The sequence below is a fragment of the Protobothrops mucrosquamatus genome, unplaced genomic scaffold (genome assembly GCF_001527695.2).
Source record: "Protobothrops mucrosquamatus isolate PMUCROS unplaced genomic scaffold, P.Mucros_1.0 scaffold953, whole genome shotgun sequence".
NCBI lineage: Eukaryota > Metazoa > Chordata > Lepidosauria > Squamata > Viperidae > Protobothrops > Protobothrops mucrosquamatus.
This window is the reverse complement of record NW_015387198.1, coordinates 161,543-179,044: the sequence shown is the minus strand read 5'-3', so window position 1 is coordinate 179,044 and position 17,502 is coordinate 161,543. Positions and strand designations below refer to the sequence as shown.

At 45.5% G+C, this 17,502-nt stretch overlaps 1 protein-coding gene across 1 annotated transcript in view; it reads right to left on the bottom strand.

Annotated features, from left to right (window-relative positions):
• ANK3 (ankyrin 3) overlaps positions 1-17,502 on the bottom strand; it is a gene marked incomplete at its 5' end in the record, with an annotated part of 147,572 nt that overhangs the window by 15,458 nt on the left and 114,612 nt on the right. The window contains 5 exon segments of the mRNA XM_029284794.1: positions 118-208; positions 4,629-4,772; positions 5,941-6,072; positions 7,892-7,966; positions 8,625-16,313. Of these exon segments, the coding sequence (XP_029140627.1) occupies positions 118-208; positions 4,629-4,772; positions 5,941-6,072; positions 7,892-7,966; positions 8,625-16,313 (8,131 nt within the window).

Below are 17,502 nucleotides of genomic sequence, written 5' to 3'. Positions count from 1 at the left end.
CTAGCAGGAAACCAATTAAGGCAAATTATCTTAACAACAACTTCATAATGTGAAAAAAGCAGAAGAATTGATCCGTCTCAGGCTTGGGGGGGGGTGTTCAGCCTTATCGCTCTGTACCTGTCATCCAATCGGTTCAGCAGTTCTCCGCTTATTCTGCGTCCCGAAGACGTCGGTTCCACCTTGACTCTGGGCGCCTCGTTCTGCCAACCTGTAATTGAAGACATTTCCTGTTCGGCCTGCCGGATATAGTTAAGTATAGACAAGATTTTCTCTTCTGTCATTTCCTCAGACTCGGCTATTTCTTCAAGGCAAATATCTTCAAACAGAGACTTAAGCCTTTTGTCCATCGGCTCCTCATCAGTACCAGACCGGTTTCTCTCGTGGCGTTCAGTCCTCACTACGGCTTGACTACTCTCTTCGCTCGGTGTCTGCATTCCAGCACAGCGACCGAGATAGCGAGGATAGTCCTTAAGGTGGATTTCTTCCAGGGGCTTTTGGCCTGCATCTCTAGAGGCTCCATCTAGAGGCACCGAGTGATTGTATTTGCCTTCCTCCAGTGAGGTGTCTTCTGCAATGACCACGGGAGGTTCTCCATCCGTCTCCTCTAGGTTTCCCTGTGAAGTTGCTAAGACATCACTCAGTCTACTAGGAGTTCTAAGGGGTGATTCTACGCTAGAGAAATCGCTAGCCAAGTCATCTTGATGGAAATGGCTGGGTGGCGCGAAGCACAACCCAGGGGGGGTTTCCAGTTCCATGTGAAAGGTGGGGTAACCTAAGGAAGACAGCACATTGGGACTGATTGCCGTGAAGAATGGAGTAACATAAAATCAAGCATTCAGAATGGCCGAGTACTTTAAGAACATGAGAACGGCATGAAACAGCGAGAACAATTGAATTAGGAATGGGACACAAGAGTTCTTCAAAGAGCACAACAAAACTGAAGCCGACAACACGGAGAGCACAGCACACCTGCAGCTGGTGTCTCTCTTCGATTTAATGATTTCAGAACCATTTTTTTCTTCTCAATCAGGCAGACATAAAATTTGGATTGCTAACAAAGAATTAAGGGAGAATGGAATAGCTATTTCAAGCTTTTTAGCTCTCATCAGCCAAACATACCCTTCTGAGATTCGAACCTGGGCTGTCTGCACGTTAAGCAGCTGTGTTAACCTCTAGGCCACAGGCTCTTTCTCACTTTGTCAGCTGTGTCAGGGATATATATATACAGGAAGTTTTTCAGACAGACCGGTCTGATTGATTACACCTTGGCATTTTGACTGCTATGCTGCAGTTCTACTTTTTACAATCTCTTTTGCCTTGCAGCCCCCCAACTAGGGGCGATAAGCAGGCTCAAGTCACAACTGCGAAACATTTACAAATCCAAATTTCTTTTTCTGACAAAAGAGTTAAAGAATTAAATTGGGAGACTAAGATGGCCATTTCGAGCTCATTTGCTCTCTTCAGTTAGCCACACCCTTTATGGGATTCGAACCTGGGCAGTTTACATGCTAGGCAGTTGTTTAACCACCAAGCCACAGGCTCTCCTCCGCTCTTTGCCAGCCGAGTCAAAGGAGTATATACAGGAAGTTTTTCAGACAGACCAGTCTGTCTGCAACACACACACGCGTGTGTGTTTTCTGAGGTTTTCACGGGTGTTTGTATGTAGGTCTTTGGTTATTCGGGTTTTCTCCCGCGTAAAATTGGAAGTGTCTTGGCGACTGCAATGGCAATTTGCAATGTAACAAATCATTTCTGCTTCTGTTATGGCTCACAGTGGTTAAATGCAAAGAATAAAGTAGCTGCCTGCAAGGCAGGCAACTATTTTACAAGCGTTTTAAAAATTGCCTTCATTTTTTTAATACTGACCTAATACCCCCATGCATAATGATTATTGTGCTATGTGCTTCAATTTAGTCAGTGCCCCGTGAGAACGGAGTCGATGTAGAAAATAGAAATAAGTTTCAGATAGGGATAGAAAAAGGTAGTTCTTGACTATGACAGGACGGAAATGACAAACTACCGGGGGGGGGGAGGAGGAGGAGGAGGGGAGAGAATCTATAGATCAACTCCAGGAACCGTGTAACTCTAGAGATGAGAGTATTGTGATGAATGAGGAGACCTTGGTGATCTTGGAGACACAGGCGATCTTGGTGACACAGGTACAATCAGAAACACTGATCAAATAAAGAAAAAAAAAAGGAAAGGAGAAGCATGAACACAAAGAGCCGTTTGTTCCCCAGGACAGGAATGGCCAAGGCAGCAGATTCCGCCTCTGTCAATTTTCAATCCGGGTGAATTCCAAAACATGGAAATCAGGGTCTCTCATGCTGGCTGAGGAATTCTGGGAGTTGAAGTCCACAAATCTTAAAGTTGCTACGCTTGGAGACCCCTGCTCTAAATGTTAGAGAAGGTTCCACATCCTTCTAAGGGGATCAATGAATGTGCTCCTCACATTTGCCATGAGGAAGCATGTCAATAGCAATAGGACTTAGACTTATATACCGCTTCACAGTGCTTTATACAGCCCTCTCTAAGCGGTTTACGGAGTCAGCATACAGTAGTGGCCAAAATTGTAGAAACCTTTTGGGAAAAGTGTATTTTTGAGGTTTGATGGCTAATAACACCACTTTTTTTGGGGGGGAGTAGTACCATAAAATTATATATCAATGGAAAGATAATTTAATCAAGAATGTAATGCAACATAGTTTGTTCCATTATCTGTACTGTATTCTATGGAAAGTTATAGCCAAATAACCAGAAAAAGGAAGCACAACTTGCTTAGGTTGATATCGGGTAGCTTTCCTTCATCTGATGGTAGCCAATGAGCGTGAGTGTTTAGAGAGCCAATCAGGTGTCATCTTGTTTTGGCCACGAGCCAATCAGATTACAGTAGGATTCAGTTATTGATGTCCTGTATTGAAGCTGAGAGGAGGACATTGGTCAGTGTGTTATGTGATCGCTATCAAGTTGGTTGGGTTTTTTTTCTTTCATTTAGTGAGCTTGTAAAACGCAATAAAATTAAAATCATGGTGCAAAGAGTTGACTGGTTGCCCAGAAGGCGATGTAAAATAGTATTATGAAGTGAACAAGGCTACAGTTATAAAGAAATTGGAAGAAAAATGGGTGGAAGCTTAACCAAAGGTGGCATTTCTACTGTACACTTTTCCCAAAAGGTTTCCACAATTTTGGCCACCTACTGTATTTGCCCCCAACAATCTGGGTCCTCATTTTACCCACCTCGGAAGGATGGAAGGCTGAGTCAAGCTTTAGCTGGTCAGAATCAAACTCCTGGCAGTGGGCAGAGTTAGCCTGTAATACTGCATTCTGACCACTGCACCATATGGCTCATGTCAACCTATCATCAACGGTGGCACCGTGTGCTTGTCAGAAAATTATTCCCAGCACCCAGGACGACAGCCTAAGTACAGAACATTGCAGAAGACGGAGCATTGGCCATGCCTGTCCTAGCATTTAGTTTCAGCACAGAAACGAAATGGCAAATGAATGGTATAGCATCATCCCACAGGTAAATATCAGGCTGACCCATCTGACAAAAATGGGGGATTTCAGCATTGAGATACGGCATCTGGAAATGAACGTGCATTAATTATAATGGTTGTCGGTGGCTGGTTGTTTGCTTGGTTCTCTGAATCCACTGAGAGAAAGTTAAGATGCAGTCTGGTCTTGGTGAGGACTAGGAGCTTGAGAGATGCTTGGAGAAAAGGAAGGACAGAACGCAAAACAAGAGAAGCACATTCTTTTTAGAGGGAAGAGAGAACCTATTTCATGACTGAACAGCGCAAGCCACATTTCAAGAACAAATCTCTTAAAATGTCCACAGAATTTATATTTCTGCACTGCAGCGATTTTTTTTGGGGGGGGGGATGTGTGTCAAACCTGCTACTCAGAGGCCGGGAATGCTTGATGCCTTGCGTCGAGCCCCAAAATGCTTCCCCCAAAAGGCAGCACCCCCCAGAACATGGATTCTTGGATGTATACATATGCAAGTCGACACATACATACACACGCAACTTGCATGTTCAGGCCAGCGCAGTATTTCGTAAGCAGCCTAGCAACATGTCAAAAGCCAAAAAAAGTAATTGCTGTAACTTGTTCTTGATTGCACCTCCGTGTTAGAAAGCAAAACATCGGTTAACAGTCTCAGAAAAAAGGTGGGTGCTGAATTGGATCGTTTTGAGTTTTATTGCCCGATTAGGGCAGTTTGCAGAATGCCAACTGCAAAGTTTGCCATCGCACCTCAGGACTACAGAAGTTAATTTGCAACTCTGTTAATTCAAAACAAGCGAACATTTACTGGTTCAGTCATACCCTAAATCAGGGGTAGGCAACCTTGGCTCTTTTATGACTCGTGGACTTCAACTCCCAGAATTCCTGAGCCAGCACAGCTGTGCTGGCTCAGGAATTCTGGGAGTTTAAGTCCACGAGTCATAAAAGAGCCAAGGTTGCCTACCCCTGCCCTAAATTGTATTTTGTTAAGTAAGAACATATTTCAAGTGGAAAAAAAGTCTCAAAGTCCCATGTTATTAGATCAATATATATATATATGTATATATATTTGTTACTCACTTGGGGAAAAAAAATACATAAAATGAAACAAACTCAGTTACCATCAACAATATCGTGGAAAACATTATTTTCATCTGCAAAACTTCTGGTGCCGGATATGTTTCCATAGTCAAATATTGGTCCTTCCAGCAAAGTTACAATGTCAATCCGATTGATTTTTGTTAATACAGAAGTTAAGGCATCAGCTGTGGGGGGAGAAAAGGACAAAACATTAACATTCTTGTGTGTAACTTTTAATTCTTTGGATAGGTGGCCTGTGGTTTCACTGAGCACACAGAGTGTAGAGGTCTCTAAACAAGAGGCATCAACTAAATATCAGATTTGGGAGCACATGAGCTGCAGCACCCTGCACATTTTGAATTGCTTGCTTATCAAAACCTGCCATGTCTTTTGATGATGATGATGATAATAATAATAATAGAAATAATAATAATAGAAATAATAATAGCAATAATAATAGCAAATTGGCAAGAGCAACCATTAAGGAGATTGTGGTGGGCTGTGGAGCTGCAGGTGTCGATAGCTAGAATCCATGCGCTAGATTTGATGTCAGGTGCCTCCTCCTTGCAGCCCTGATAGCCATAATAATAATAATAATAATAATAATAATAATAATAATAATAATAATAATAATAATAATAATAATAATAATAATGCCTATCCCAGGTCCTGGGAAAGGACTCGATAGGTAGACAAAATGCCAAATCCAGTCTGAACATCTGGCTGACTGTGCGATGATCCATAATAATAATGATAATAATAATAAAGTTGGAAGGGACCTTGGATGTCATCTAGTCCAACCTCCTGCTCAGGCAGGAAACCCTATACCATTTCGGACCAATGGCTGTCCAGTCTCTTAAAAACTTAAAACTTAAACTTAAAATGGCTGTCCAGTCTCTTAAAAACTTCCAGTGTTGGAGCATTCACCACTTCTGGAGGCTGATTGTTCCACTGGTTAATTGTTCTAACTGTCAGGAAGTTTCTCCTTAGTTCTCGGTTGCTTCTCTCCTTGGTTAGTTTCCATCCGTTGCTTCTTCTCCTGCCTTCAGGTGCTTTGGAGAATAGCTTGACTCCCTCTTCTTTGGGGCAGCCCCTGAGATATTGGAGGCTGCCACAAAGAAGAGGGAGTCAGGCTATTCTCCAAAGCGCCTGAATGAGTCGAAAACATTTTAACAGTGTGTATTGGCAACTTATTCTCTAAGACATTGTGTTTCTCTGCAATATTATACATGCAGGAAGGCTGGCTGACCAAGGCAACTGGATAAAGAATAGAGCCTGTCACCTATCAAGTAGCTGCATTCTTTTTGTAGGAACTTCAAGATACAGACCTTCTTACACAAATCTTAAACTTACTTGTAGCGTTTTTTCCATCTCTCGTAACCCATTTTTTTAACAACATGAAGCTCTGAGCAATTAAAGAATTTGGGTTTTCCACTCGAATCTGATTGATTTCGTCAACAGAAAAATTCAGCTCTCTTGCCAGTTCTAGCGTGTGGGAAAGAGAAGAAAAATAATTACTCCTGTTTTATTGGAACAGTCCCATTTAAAAATCAAACGTATTTCGGACAACAAAGGACACACGACCAGGTGTTTTTTTTTCCCCTCCAGAAAATTCAGCCTAAACTTCCCAACATACCTCAAAGATCAAAGGGGGGAAGACAGAGAATAATGAGAGCCACTTTCAGACACAGCCTTGAGTTGTAGTCTCAGGAAGAGAAGCTAAGAAAGTTATGAGTCTTCTCTTCATTTTAAGGTTTTAGGTTGTTGTTGGTTTTTTTTTTGCTTTGTTGGGATCAGTCTGGATAGAAACAACGGTCCAGGCAGGGAGACAGCCTTTGACAACCTCCAAACATACAACATTATGGCTTGGACTCCAAGCTTCCAAATCCAAAGCCAAGACCAGAAGCTCCCCTGTCATCATCACAACCCAGCTCCATTTGCTCCCAGCACTGCCTCAAAGGACCAGAATTGGAAGGACATCTGCTATGGCCAGGAGGGGGGCAAAATGAATGGACTCATCTGGGATAACTCCTTCCCCTCCCCCCCCCCAGGATAACAAGTGCAATGCTCAACCCTTCCCCTTCCATATCTGAGATAACACCATTGGGCAGCCTCCAACATCCAGTATAGGAACCACGAAAAGAATCTGGCTTTGTGGTTTGCTTGGCTAATTGTGATGATCTACTACACAGGTGGTTCTGAAGCAAGAGAAGAGATACTTCCAAAGCCATAGGGCAGACATGTCAAACACAAGGCCCAGGGGCCGGATGCGGCCCGCGAAGTGGTTTCATGTGGCCCGCGAAGCCATCCTGGAAATAGTGAAGGAACGGCCCCCACTGCCTTGACCCTTGCCCAGGCCAGCCGGGAGCCAATGTACAATTTTGTGGTGGCCATCTATGCTGAAACACAGTCTTAGCTCCACAAGGCCGTCTAGAAACAGCAAGGAACCAGCCCCTGCCGTGTTGGCCCCGCCCCCTGGGTGCATGCTGGGCAGGTGTCACCCTTTGTGAGGAATGAAGAAATGGACCATGCCTTGGCGCTTGCCCCGGTCCCACCCCCTTCTGCCAGAGACCCTCAGATCTGTCCCACTCCTGTCCGGGCCCCCACAGGCACCCTTGACGCGAATGAGGTAGAGCTGGCCATGCTCACCCAGTAGGCCACACCCACTCCATCTACGCCCACCCAGTAGGCCGCACCCACCCTGGCCACACCCGGCCCCCCGAGGGCAACCGCAATGCTGATGCGGCCCTCAATGAAATTGAGTTTGACACCCCTGTCATAGGGGAAGATTCCACATGATACAAGCAAATGTCCCAGGTGTAGCAGCCCCTTAACCGGCCTCCGCTGATCTTAACCTGGATAGCATTTGGAGGGAAACCTCCAGGCAATCCCAGGGCTGCAGATAGGACTAAGGTGACAAAATATCACCTAGAAAAAAGGTAAAAGCAAATATCTGTGATACTGTAGTGCTGCTGCCCACAAAAATGATGCGGATGCATCAGCTCACCTGGACCATCTTTTAAGTCCAGTAATAGTGTGGATGGATGTTTTTCCTCATCTTTTCTTACCAGCTCTATTGTTTATTTTTGAAAATACTAGGAGCTCCAAGGACTCTGCTTTTTCCCATTTTCTTAATCTCTCCAGCTGAAGAGCAGAGCAGGATGGAGCTGGGAGGAATCAGTTCAGCCTGCCCTCCCTCATCCATCAACACACAGACACACACATCCAGGGAGACACAATAAAGGGGGGGGGGCTCTCCAAGGCTTGCTAGTTTCTAGAGCATCAGAATATTCCAAACCCTTACCTGTCCAGCTAAGTCCCAGGTGATCAGCCACAATTGCCATCCTTATGTCTGTCCGTTCGCATGGGCTCTGTGGACCTGTGATTTATAATTCTTCTATTAAAACGGTAATGTGAAAGGGTGCTCAGCACTGACTAACGTTAACTGTAATACACTGTGTTGTTTTTTTAATAGGTGTTTTTAGTCCAATTACTAAAAAAGAATGGAATGCCCTGTTTTGTTTCTTTTTTTTTTTAAAAAAAATGCAGATTCACAGATCTGGAACTTTCCCCTTTCAAAGGCTAGTAGTGTTCATCTACATGATGTAAATATTGTGTAAATGGAACCAAACATGCTGACAATCTATTTACTGAGCTGTACGAAATGATTTAATTACTGGTGGAGGGGAGGAAAAAAAAATAGCCCACCAGGAACTAAAGAATGAAAAAAAAAAGTTCTTTCTTTTGAAAAAGGGCAAGTTTTACTATCTGGGAGTATCTGGGGGGTTGACATACACGTCTTCAGCATGCGTCCCTCGCTATCTACTATACAGGCTTCACATAACGGAAGAAAGAAGAGCATAAAAGACAAAACACAGAGATGACAATGACAGAATGGGAACTAGAGGAAGTCACTGCACAGGCAATCACAACAGGTCATGCACTAGGATCAACAAGTTGAAAGTTTTACAAACTAGGCTTGGCCTCCACAGGGTGAGCCCGGAGAGCTCCAGAAACCTGACTCCCTCCATTCTCACCAGTCCTCCTCTTACTCCTCCTCCTCCTCCTCCTGTCACTGTCGGACTTTTCAATCTTTGATTTTACAGATGCTGCCTCTGTTCTCATATCTCTAGCGGGCTTCGTTGCAATGGAAGGCTGGAAAACTTGAGTGGCTTCGGACAGGGATGTGGTTCTTGAGGTACTATCTTCTTCTTCTTCCTCCTCCTCCTCCTCCTCCTCAGATACTCCTGGTGGCATTTTTTTCTGTTCATCAGATAGTCGGTCGACAAGCTTTAAAGCCTCACCGCTAATTCCCTTAAAATATTCAATAGAATGTTTACATACCTCCCTAAGCTGACTTTGCTTTGCTTTAACAGTTGTTGCGGCGGCTGCTGCTGCTACTGCTGCAGTGGTGGTGGTAGTGGTGGTGGTGGTAGATCTTACCTTTAATGGTAATTTAGAAGGAAAAGAGTTGGCCTTGCTTCTCTCTATCTGCCCTTGCTTTTGAGCTGGTGGCATTTTTCTAGCTAAGGCCAAGTTATGCCTCTGTGTGCTTTTTATGGGAATCTTAGACCTCCCCTCTATGGGTGGAGAAGAGCTGCACGGCTTCCTTAGGTCAACTCTCTTGGCCTCCCTGACATGACTCCCCCTGCCAGTCTCACTAGTGCTGTGCAGCACAGCGTCTTTAGCTTTTATGGGAAGCCGGGAGCGTGCTCGATTCCCGACTGATTCGGGGGGTGCCTGCTGCTCTCTAGGTCTTTTCTGCTTACAGTCTCCTTGGGTCGCACCGGGACCGTTTCCTGAAGGGTGTTTCATTGAATTAGCTTTCTGTGTGGGACACTTGGACTCAAAGGGTTCATTTAGCACTACTGGACAAGTGAGGTGATTGATAGGTGTGGTGCATGGGTCCAAATTGTTGTTGTTATTAAAATTATCTTTTGGGAAATCATGCTTTTCTGCTTCCCTACTGCTGGTCTGGTTAAGCACAGCTGTGTCTGTAACCTCCTCTACAGCTTTGCAGTCTAACCCCTGAGTCCCTAATGTCAACGTCTCTAGCTTATCTGCCATTTCCCCAGACGTGTCTTTCTTCAGTGTCATTGTGGAAGCCGAAATGCCCATTTTAATCGGTGTGCGCAATTTGGGATCGACTTTAGAAGCGTGAAGCACCAGGGATGATTTCTCCAGTGAGCTACAACCAGGTGTTGCTTCCATGCCATCTCCACTGGCCTGGAGGATGAGCTTAGGTTCAACTGTTGGCGTTTCTACTTCTCTCTCTACGGTTTGCTCTACCGTTTTGTCCCCTGACTGTGGCTGTGTGATGGCAGTGACTTTATTGTTATCCCCTTCCCCCTTGTCCCCTGACTTCCCTTCAGAAGTATGCTCACCAATCTGAAAAAATTGGAGTCTTTCTTCAACAAAATCCCTCTTGCTCATGTCAATTGCACCACTGCGAGTCATCTCAAACATCTTCCCTTCATGAAATGGGAAGGGATTGGGCTCGCTAGTTGGGGTACTTTCATCTGTCGGCGTCCTAGCTGGCGTCGTGTCTGGAGTGGTGGCTGGAGATCTGTCTTCCACTGCAAGGCCGAAAGGCTTGGGGTCATCGTCCCTACTTTTGGATTCAAAGACTTCATCATCTCCACGGTTACTGGACCAAGGGTCAAAATCTAGGCTCTTGGTTGCTATAGTTTTAAAAGGGGTGGCAAACTCTTCATCTACTTTATAACTGAAATACGTATCAGGAAACACGGTCCTGTCAGGATGTCGGCCTTCCAAAGTGAAAAACTGCGCCCCTGACTTTTGTTCAGCCTTATCCACGTTTTTTTCAGCTGCTGGACATTTTGATAAGGACTTCTTTTCCTCAGAGCCGACTTTTTCCTCCTCCTCAATAATTTCCAGCTTACTTTGGCTAAAACTTCGATCAGTCTGTTTCACGATGCCTTCAGTAACCCAGAGATCTTTTTTAGTTTCTACTGCTGGACACGCGTGCTTAGAATCACTCTCGGTCAGCCCATCGTCCTCATCTTGCAGATCATACCCATCGAGAGAGTCAATTTCGGTGGCATCTGTATCGTGGGAGAATTCTGCGGTGGTTGCTATCGAGCACTCGGTAACTGACTGGTCATTGTTCCCATTTGATGCCACATCATTCTGGGGGGATTCAAGAGCCAAATCAAATTCACTGGGCTTCGTTTCAGATGATCTGCGTGTGGTGGTCTCCTTCCAGTCATCTTCAACATCGTTCAGTTTAAACATGTATCTTTTAATGGGAACGGGCTGATACAATGACTCGTCATCACTGGAGTCGCTTAGATCTTCTGCCGGCGGCACAGGAGAAGGGGGCTGAACGCGGATGACTGGTTCAGCCAGCTGACGTTTCTCCAGTTCATCCTGAAGGTTGACTTCTGTCATCTCCATGTCGCTCTCGGAGGAGGGACGTGGCTTTTCTGGGTCTGAATGATCAGCATCTAATGGAGGAGGTGGTGGAAATTCAATGTAGGCCACTCGGTTTCCCTTCGGCCTTTTGTTAGATTCCCTGTCCAAATTATTGGGCAGCTCTTGCTGAGTTCGGGGCGACTGTTTTACAGAGGTGGATTTGGCTTCGGCCTCCTCCTCTGACTCCTCCGACACCTCAGGGATTGGGCTCGGCTTGCTGGGTATGTAAGCAATGAGTGAATCAGGTGTTTTGGATGTAAACTCATAACTCACTTCCTCTGAGCTTGGTGTCTCTGGGGTTAGGGGGCTTTTCCCAGAACTGTCCATAAAGGACACCTGTTCTAAGGTATCATCCTCTGGACTACCTTGGGGGGAGGGGAGTTGCTTCTGCTGCCTGGTGGTATAAAATCCCCCTCTCGTCTCTTGCACTGTCTTACTCTCCTGACTTACAATTTTTTTTATAGTTCCCTGCTGCACCTCTCTTTCATACTGCCTCCCTACCTGAACAAAACTGACATAAACAGGTAGTGTTTTTATCTCCTTTGCTGCTTCCTCTGCTGCTAAAGGGGACGGTTTCACCAGATCAAATTTCTTGGCAGGAGACAGTTTTCTTGGGCTAACGTCTAAGGAATCGGGTGTCTTACTGGGGGATGACTCTGCCTCCTCTTGAGGAGCGCTTAACTGGAAGCAACTGAGTTGCCTGGCACTGGCTGGACTATATTCTACCCCTTTCTCTTGTTGAGCCACATTGAACTGTCCCTCTACTTTTTCCTTATCCATTCTGATGTGGGGCACTTGAGTTGGCAGTTCGCGGCGTGCAGTTGGGGACTGTCCTTCAAGAATGCCACCTGCCCACATACTTTTCTCTTCTGAAACTCTTTCTGGAATATGGGGTGCCATCATTGCTTCTTTTTTCTTTGAAATCCTATCCCTCACTTCCCCTGGATAGTCCCCTTCTCTGACAAGGTATTCTCTATAAAGCACCTTTTTGGATGGAGACCTTACAGTCACTTCCTTCACCTCCTTAGAACCTGATCCATTTGTGGACACTTTCTGCTCATATTCGGTCACAGTGATCAGTTCGCTAGATTTGGCCAGATCTTTAGGCTCAAGAGGGTCAATTTGGTTTTCTTTGACTACATCTTGCACAAGCACATGGGAAAGTTTTTCTTTCTGGGCTGTATGGGAGGATGTCCCAGGGCTTTCCCATGTCCTATAAATCTTTTTATCCCAGTGCCCCTTGGCTGGGACAGGCACAGCACTGGCGCCATAGGCCAAGCCCTTCACATTTTGCTCAGCAAAGGCAGAAATGGTCTTGCTTGGTATTTCTTCCTTGGCCTTGGGGACCTTTGGAGGAGATGCATCCTCAATCACTTTGCCTTTGTCCCTGGGGCCATCTTGGAAGCAGCCAGCAGGAGGTTCCTTTTGCAATGCTAAGTTCCCATCCACCAGGTCTATCTCTTTGGCCTGTTTTTCTCGGGAGTAAAACTGATAGACCGGGAGCTTGCTGTCCTGCAACTTTTTCACTGGGATTTTAGATGGTATATCCAGCCTTTTCTCCTCTGGAAGCATCTCCTTACTTTTGGAGCCCAGGCTCTGTTCAAATTTTAGCCTAATGGAGCTGAGCTTGGATTGCTTCAGTTGGAACCCTGTTGGTAGAGCCTCTGGGATTTTGCTCTTCTGAGCCGCTCCCTTGGGTTCTTTCAAGTCCTTACTCGGCTGAGAGAGAATCTGCCTCTCTGGGCTGCTGGGCAAACTGGCTGCCTTCCTCTCCTCGGGTTTTGGCCAGCCCTTCCCATCCTGAGCACAGATTCCTCTTCCTCCTCCTGGCCAGTCGCTTTGTGACTCAGAAGCAGTCACCTTCTCCGGACTGCTGCTTGCTGATCTAAAGCCCACGCTGGCTTCTCTCCCATTCTTTCTCTGCTGCTTCTTCGGGGATTGCAGCTCATCGTTCAGTTTCTCTGTCTTGTCCCGGAAGAACTGCGAGACTTCCGTCAGCTTTTCTTCGGCCTCCTTAACCGTCCTGTCCACCCTGTCTTCATACATCAACTTTTCTCTACCTCTGTCTAATCTGTTCTCTGCAAAGCGCATCCACATAGCATGCTTTGGGCTACTAACATCTCCGGAATAATGCAACACTGTCACTTTCTCATAAGGATCGTCTTTGGATATTTTACCCACACCATTTTCTGATATCTCTTTAGAGATTTTGGTGAGGAGGTCTTGTGGGGGTGCTGGGGCTACTTTTTCTCTGGATCGTTTATCAGGCCCCTGAAAGTCTGCGCTAAGGGGGGGGACATGGTCAGTAACTGACTCCTCGGTGTCTGAGTAAGACACATCTAGCTTTTCTGAGAGAAGCATTTTCTCAGCAAACCTGTAAGATTCCCCTCTTAGTTCTGACAACTCGTCGTCATGGTACTCTACTGAGTGTTGACTCAAAAGCTTCAGGGTTTTGTACGAGTCATCAGACATAAGTTGGGCAGAACTAGGGCGACTGTCTTCTTCCTGGGAATTAGGAGTGTTTACTCTAGAAGATTCCAAATAAGAAGGCAAGGACTCTTCGGCGGTCAGTTCTTCTTCTTCGGGCTGACCTTGTTCGTACGAACAAGGGAGGGCCTCCAGCTTTTCCACATCCCCTTGTGACAAGTCTTTCTGATACATATACATTTCTTTCTCTGGATGCTTTTTGGTTTCTCTAATAATGACTTCAGTAGGCTCAGCCTGATTACCTTTTTCAATATGGACCTCTATTATACGCTCCAATTTGGGTTTCATTTTGTAGTCCTTCTCTGCAGACTGGGGCGACATTTCAGTGGATTTGCCAGCCTCTGGGGAGACCGAAGACTTATGCTCAAACAGACCTGCCAGCTCCTTGGAAGGGTCCCGTCCTGACTGAAAAGCTTTCATGATGTCATGAACAGACATGGTTTCCTCAATTCTCTCCGAAGGGCTCTGAGTGCATGGAGGTTTGTGGTAAACCATTCTGGTGGTGGTACTTATGTGGGTCTCTTCTTTTACACGGACACCTTTACCCAGGGCACACTCGTCTTCACTACTGGCCTTCACTTGAAAGGCGTTCACCTTCCCCTTGAGGGAGCCTCCGTTGGGCCGGGGCTCCAGCTCCATAAAGGTGCTGACCACTTTGGGGGAGGGTGGCTCTTCCGTGTGAGGCTCAGAGGCCTCTCCCCCCGACGAGGGTTCATAGCTACGGATCACGTGCACCACTTCAGTTCTGGTCTCCGTGATCACGGGGGGGAGGGGCACCTCATGGAAAAGGGGCTTTGGCCCTGTACTTTCTGCACTCTGCGGGGCTGAAGGGGTCTTCTCGCTCCTGGTCTCGAAGCCGCTATCGGACAAAGGGCTTTTATCTTGATCGTGCTGGGAAAAGTCATCGGGAGATTCCAAAACAATGTCCGTTCCAAAAAGGGAATCGGCGATTTTACACAACTCTTTCTCAGAAGTTGACGGCCTCACGGAGGCTGGCGGCATTTTAAGTTTATGTTCTTGTAGAGCAATGGCTGGTTTTAGGACCCTTTTCTGCCTCTCTTCCCCCTCCCTTCTCCCGTCGTCAAACTTGTACTTGAAACTCGCCAGGGAGCTACTGCCAATGTCATTCGTTAGGTAATCAATTACTTTGCTCAAGTTGTAATCCTTTTCAGAGACAGCCTTGGCTTTGAGCTGCACTTTTTCTGGGATAGTCAGAGGAGGGATGATCATGCCCTGGCGTCTGGCTTCATCAATCTCACCTGCACTGAACTCTACCCATTCTTCCTCAGAGGAGTGTCCTTTATCATTCTGAGAGAGTTTGACTGAGGCTTTATTCTCTACACAGACATCTTTTTTCAGTATCTCGCTAACTTTCACTAGGTCCTCTTTGACTTTCTCAACAAGTTTAAAAGGCTCTTCATCATCTATTCTACCCTCTTTGGTCAGTTCTGGCTGGAACGCCTTCTCCTCCTCCATTACATCTGTCTGCAATATTGCTGTCATTCTCATTAGGTCCTCTTTCATCTCGGCCACATCTTTTAGTATCTCCTGACTAGAAGATAAAGATGAAGGTGTGGACAACTTAAGGGCAGAGGGTGCTAAGAACAAAGATGATTTGACAGGAGATGAGGATCGGTTAAAGGGAGATTGTGCGCATGTCTCTGTAGTCAATGTTTTAAGAGGCGAGAGCAAGGCAGCTGCTGATTTGGCCAGGGAGGGTGTCTCGGGGAGCTTCTTGAGTGCTGGTTCTGACAAAACATTGACTACAGAATAGACTGGCACCGTGATAGTTGATGAGGTTACTGACGAGGTAGTTGCTGAGATTGACCCGAGAGATGTATAAAGCACCCCTGTAGAAGCAGCTCTCATGGACTGAAAGGCGGATGGAGTCGAAGACACGTGCGACCTGAGTGGAGAAAATGGCTTTGCAGGAGTCGTCGGTAACATTTTCTCAACTGTGTCAGTGGCTGCTCTAACGGCACAGCTTGCCGAAACAGCTGCCGCCCCCATCTTCTCTTGAAAGGCAGCTGTGGCCTTGGACCCGCCGATTAAGCTGATGGGAGACGGGTATTTCAAAGGTGATATGGATCCGTTCACCATGGCCACCTCTGTGTGCCCAACCATGTGTTTCACGGGGGATGCGGCCACTGTGACTTTAGAAGGTGACACGGCATCGACTGCTGATTGAGCAGGAGACACCACCGATTTTAAAGGTGAAGACAAGAGAGGAGAAGCTGATGTAATGATGGACTTAAATGGCAGGCCTGAAGAATACATGTTAAGGTTAGATTTGGGAGAGGCCGGAGGCGTCATGGTAATGGATGACCTCTCTAAGAGAGACCCAGCGGTGGTCACAGGAGATGTCCGAATGGGGAACCCAGAAGCCGACACCAGCCCTTTCAAACCAGCAGCTTCCGTGGCGGTAGGAGCTCTGACAAAGGAACCGGGAGAGAGTTGGACATTATAGGGAGGCTGGGAAACCATGGTTTTCATAGGCGAGATTGTCCGAAAGGATCTAATTGGAGAAGCTACATCACTAACGGATTTAACGGAAGATGTGGTGGAGGCTCCTAGAGTGGATTTGATCGGCGAAGCAGAGGAAACCGACCAGATGGACTTTAATGGGGAAGCGGTTGGAGTGTTAGAAGACGAGCTGGAGAGGGACGTGAAGCCCGATTTGCTTTGTCCAGGCACAGTGATGGGTGCTGTGGTCCATGACTGATAGGGTCTTGCGGACAAGAATGGCTTGTAGGAATAGGTGGCGGGCAAGGATCTCGTAGCCGTGGCACTCCGTTCAACTGTTTCTTAAATGGTTAAGCCAAAATAATATAGAGATATATAAAACGTAAAAATCAACAAAAATGGTTGAAAAAACAGAGAGACCAGAGAAGAAAATTTGGTCAGTAAACGTCGTAATATTACAAAAAAAGCAAATTACAATTTGTTCGTATGAATCAGAATGAAATAGGTAACAAGCAAGGGCTAAACAGGGAGGGGGGCAAAATAGGAATGAGCCGTGTCATTATGGATAATCAAAAATGTTTATAAAAGGGGGAAATGGAAAAGACAACAGAGAAATGAAAAAACAGAAAAGCACAAGGCAACCGAATCTGCAGACAGTGAAGAAAACAGAAAAGGCTAAAAAGAAAAAAGAAAAAAAAAGAAGTCCACGCTGGTCCAAAGTTAACAGCCACAACCAAAAATTCTTCTCTCACTTCCTATTGACTTTCTGATGTGCTGAATTGGAAGCTTTAAATCTCTCAGTTCCATTTGCCTGTTAATTTATATGTGTCTTTGCTGCCAGCAAGGGTCACAATTTCTTGGGGATTGTCTATTTTTAAGGGCTTTAATCGTTTTGTTAAGTTCTCGTATAGGCTTGTACACATGACTGAGCAACTCTGCTTGAGAAACACTCCCAAATCTTTCATGCAGAGGCACCCTCCCCACCCGAAATCTTTCAAAAGTGACAGGCAATTGATGTGCAAAGTGTGAAGCCAGGGGAATAAAGTCAGACCTCTCTCCCATGCACGCTTTGATTAATGTTCCAGGCTCACAAAGCCAATAAGAGCAAGAGCTTTTCTAACTCAAAGATTAAAAACAACAATGAAAAAAAAAATCCTCTGAATGTTCGAATTATTCATGCAATAGTCCTTTAGCCCGATAAAACGTAAAAAAAAAAAAAAAGCTTCACGTGGAATGACTTTAACAAGCATTTTTCATACAGGGGGAAAAAAAGAGTACAATTGATGAAAAAAACATGGCAAGCGAAGCAACCAAAATATTTTTTTTGTTTCATTTTTATTCATGCATGATTTATCGTGTCAAAACAAGCATGAGGAATAAAATGACATGGGCGGTGTGCTGGGCAGAATACATACATTAATATTCAGAATTTTATTTCCACAGAAAAACATTTTTAAAAAAGAAGAGCCCACTTTTTCTACAAGGCTGAATGTCTTGGCACCTTTTTGAGAACAGTTTTTTTTTTTTTCA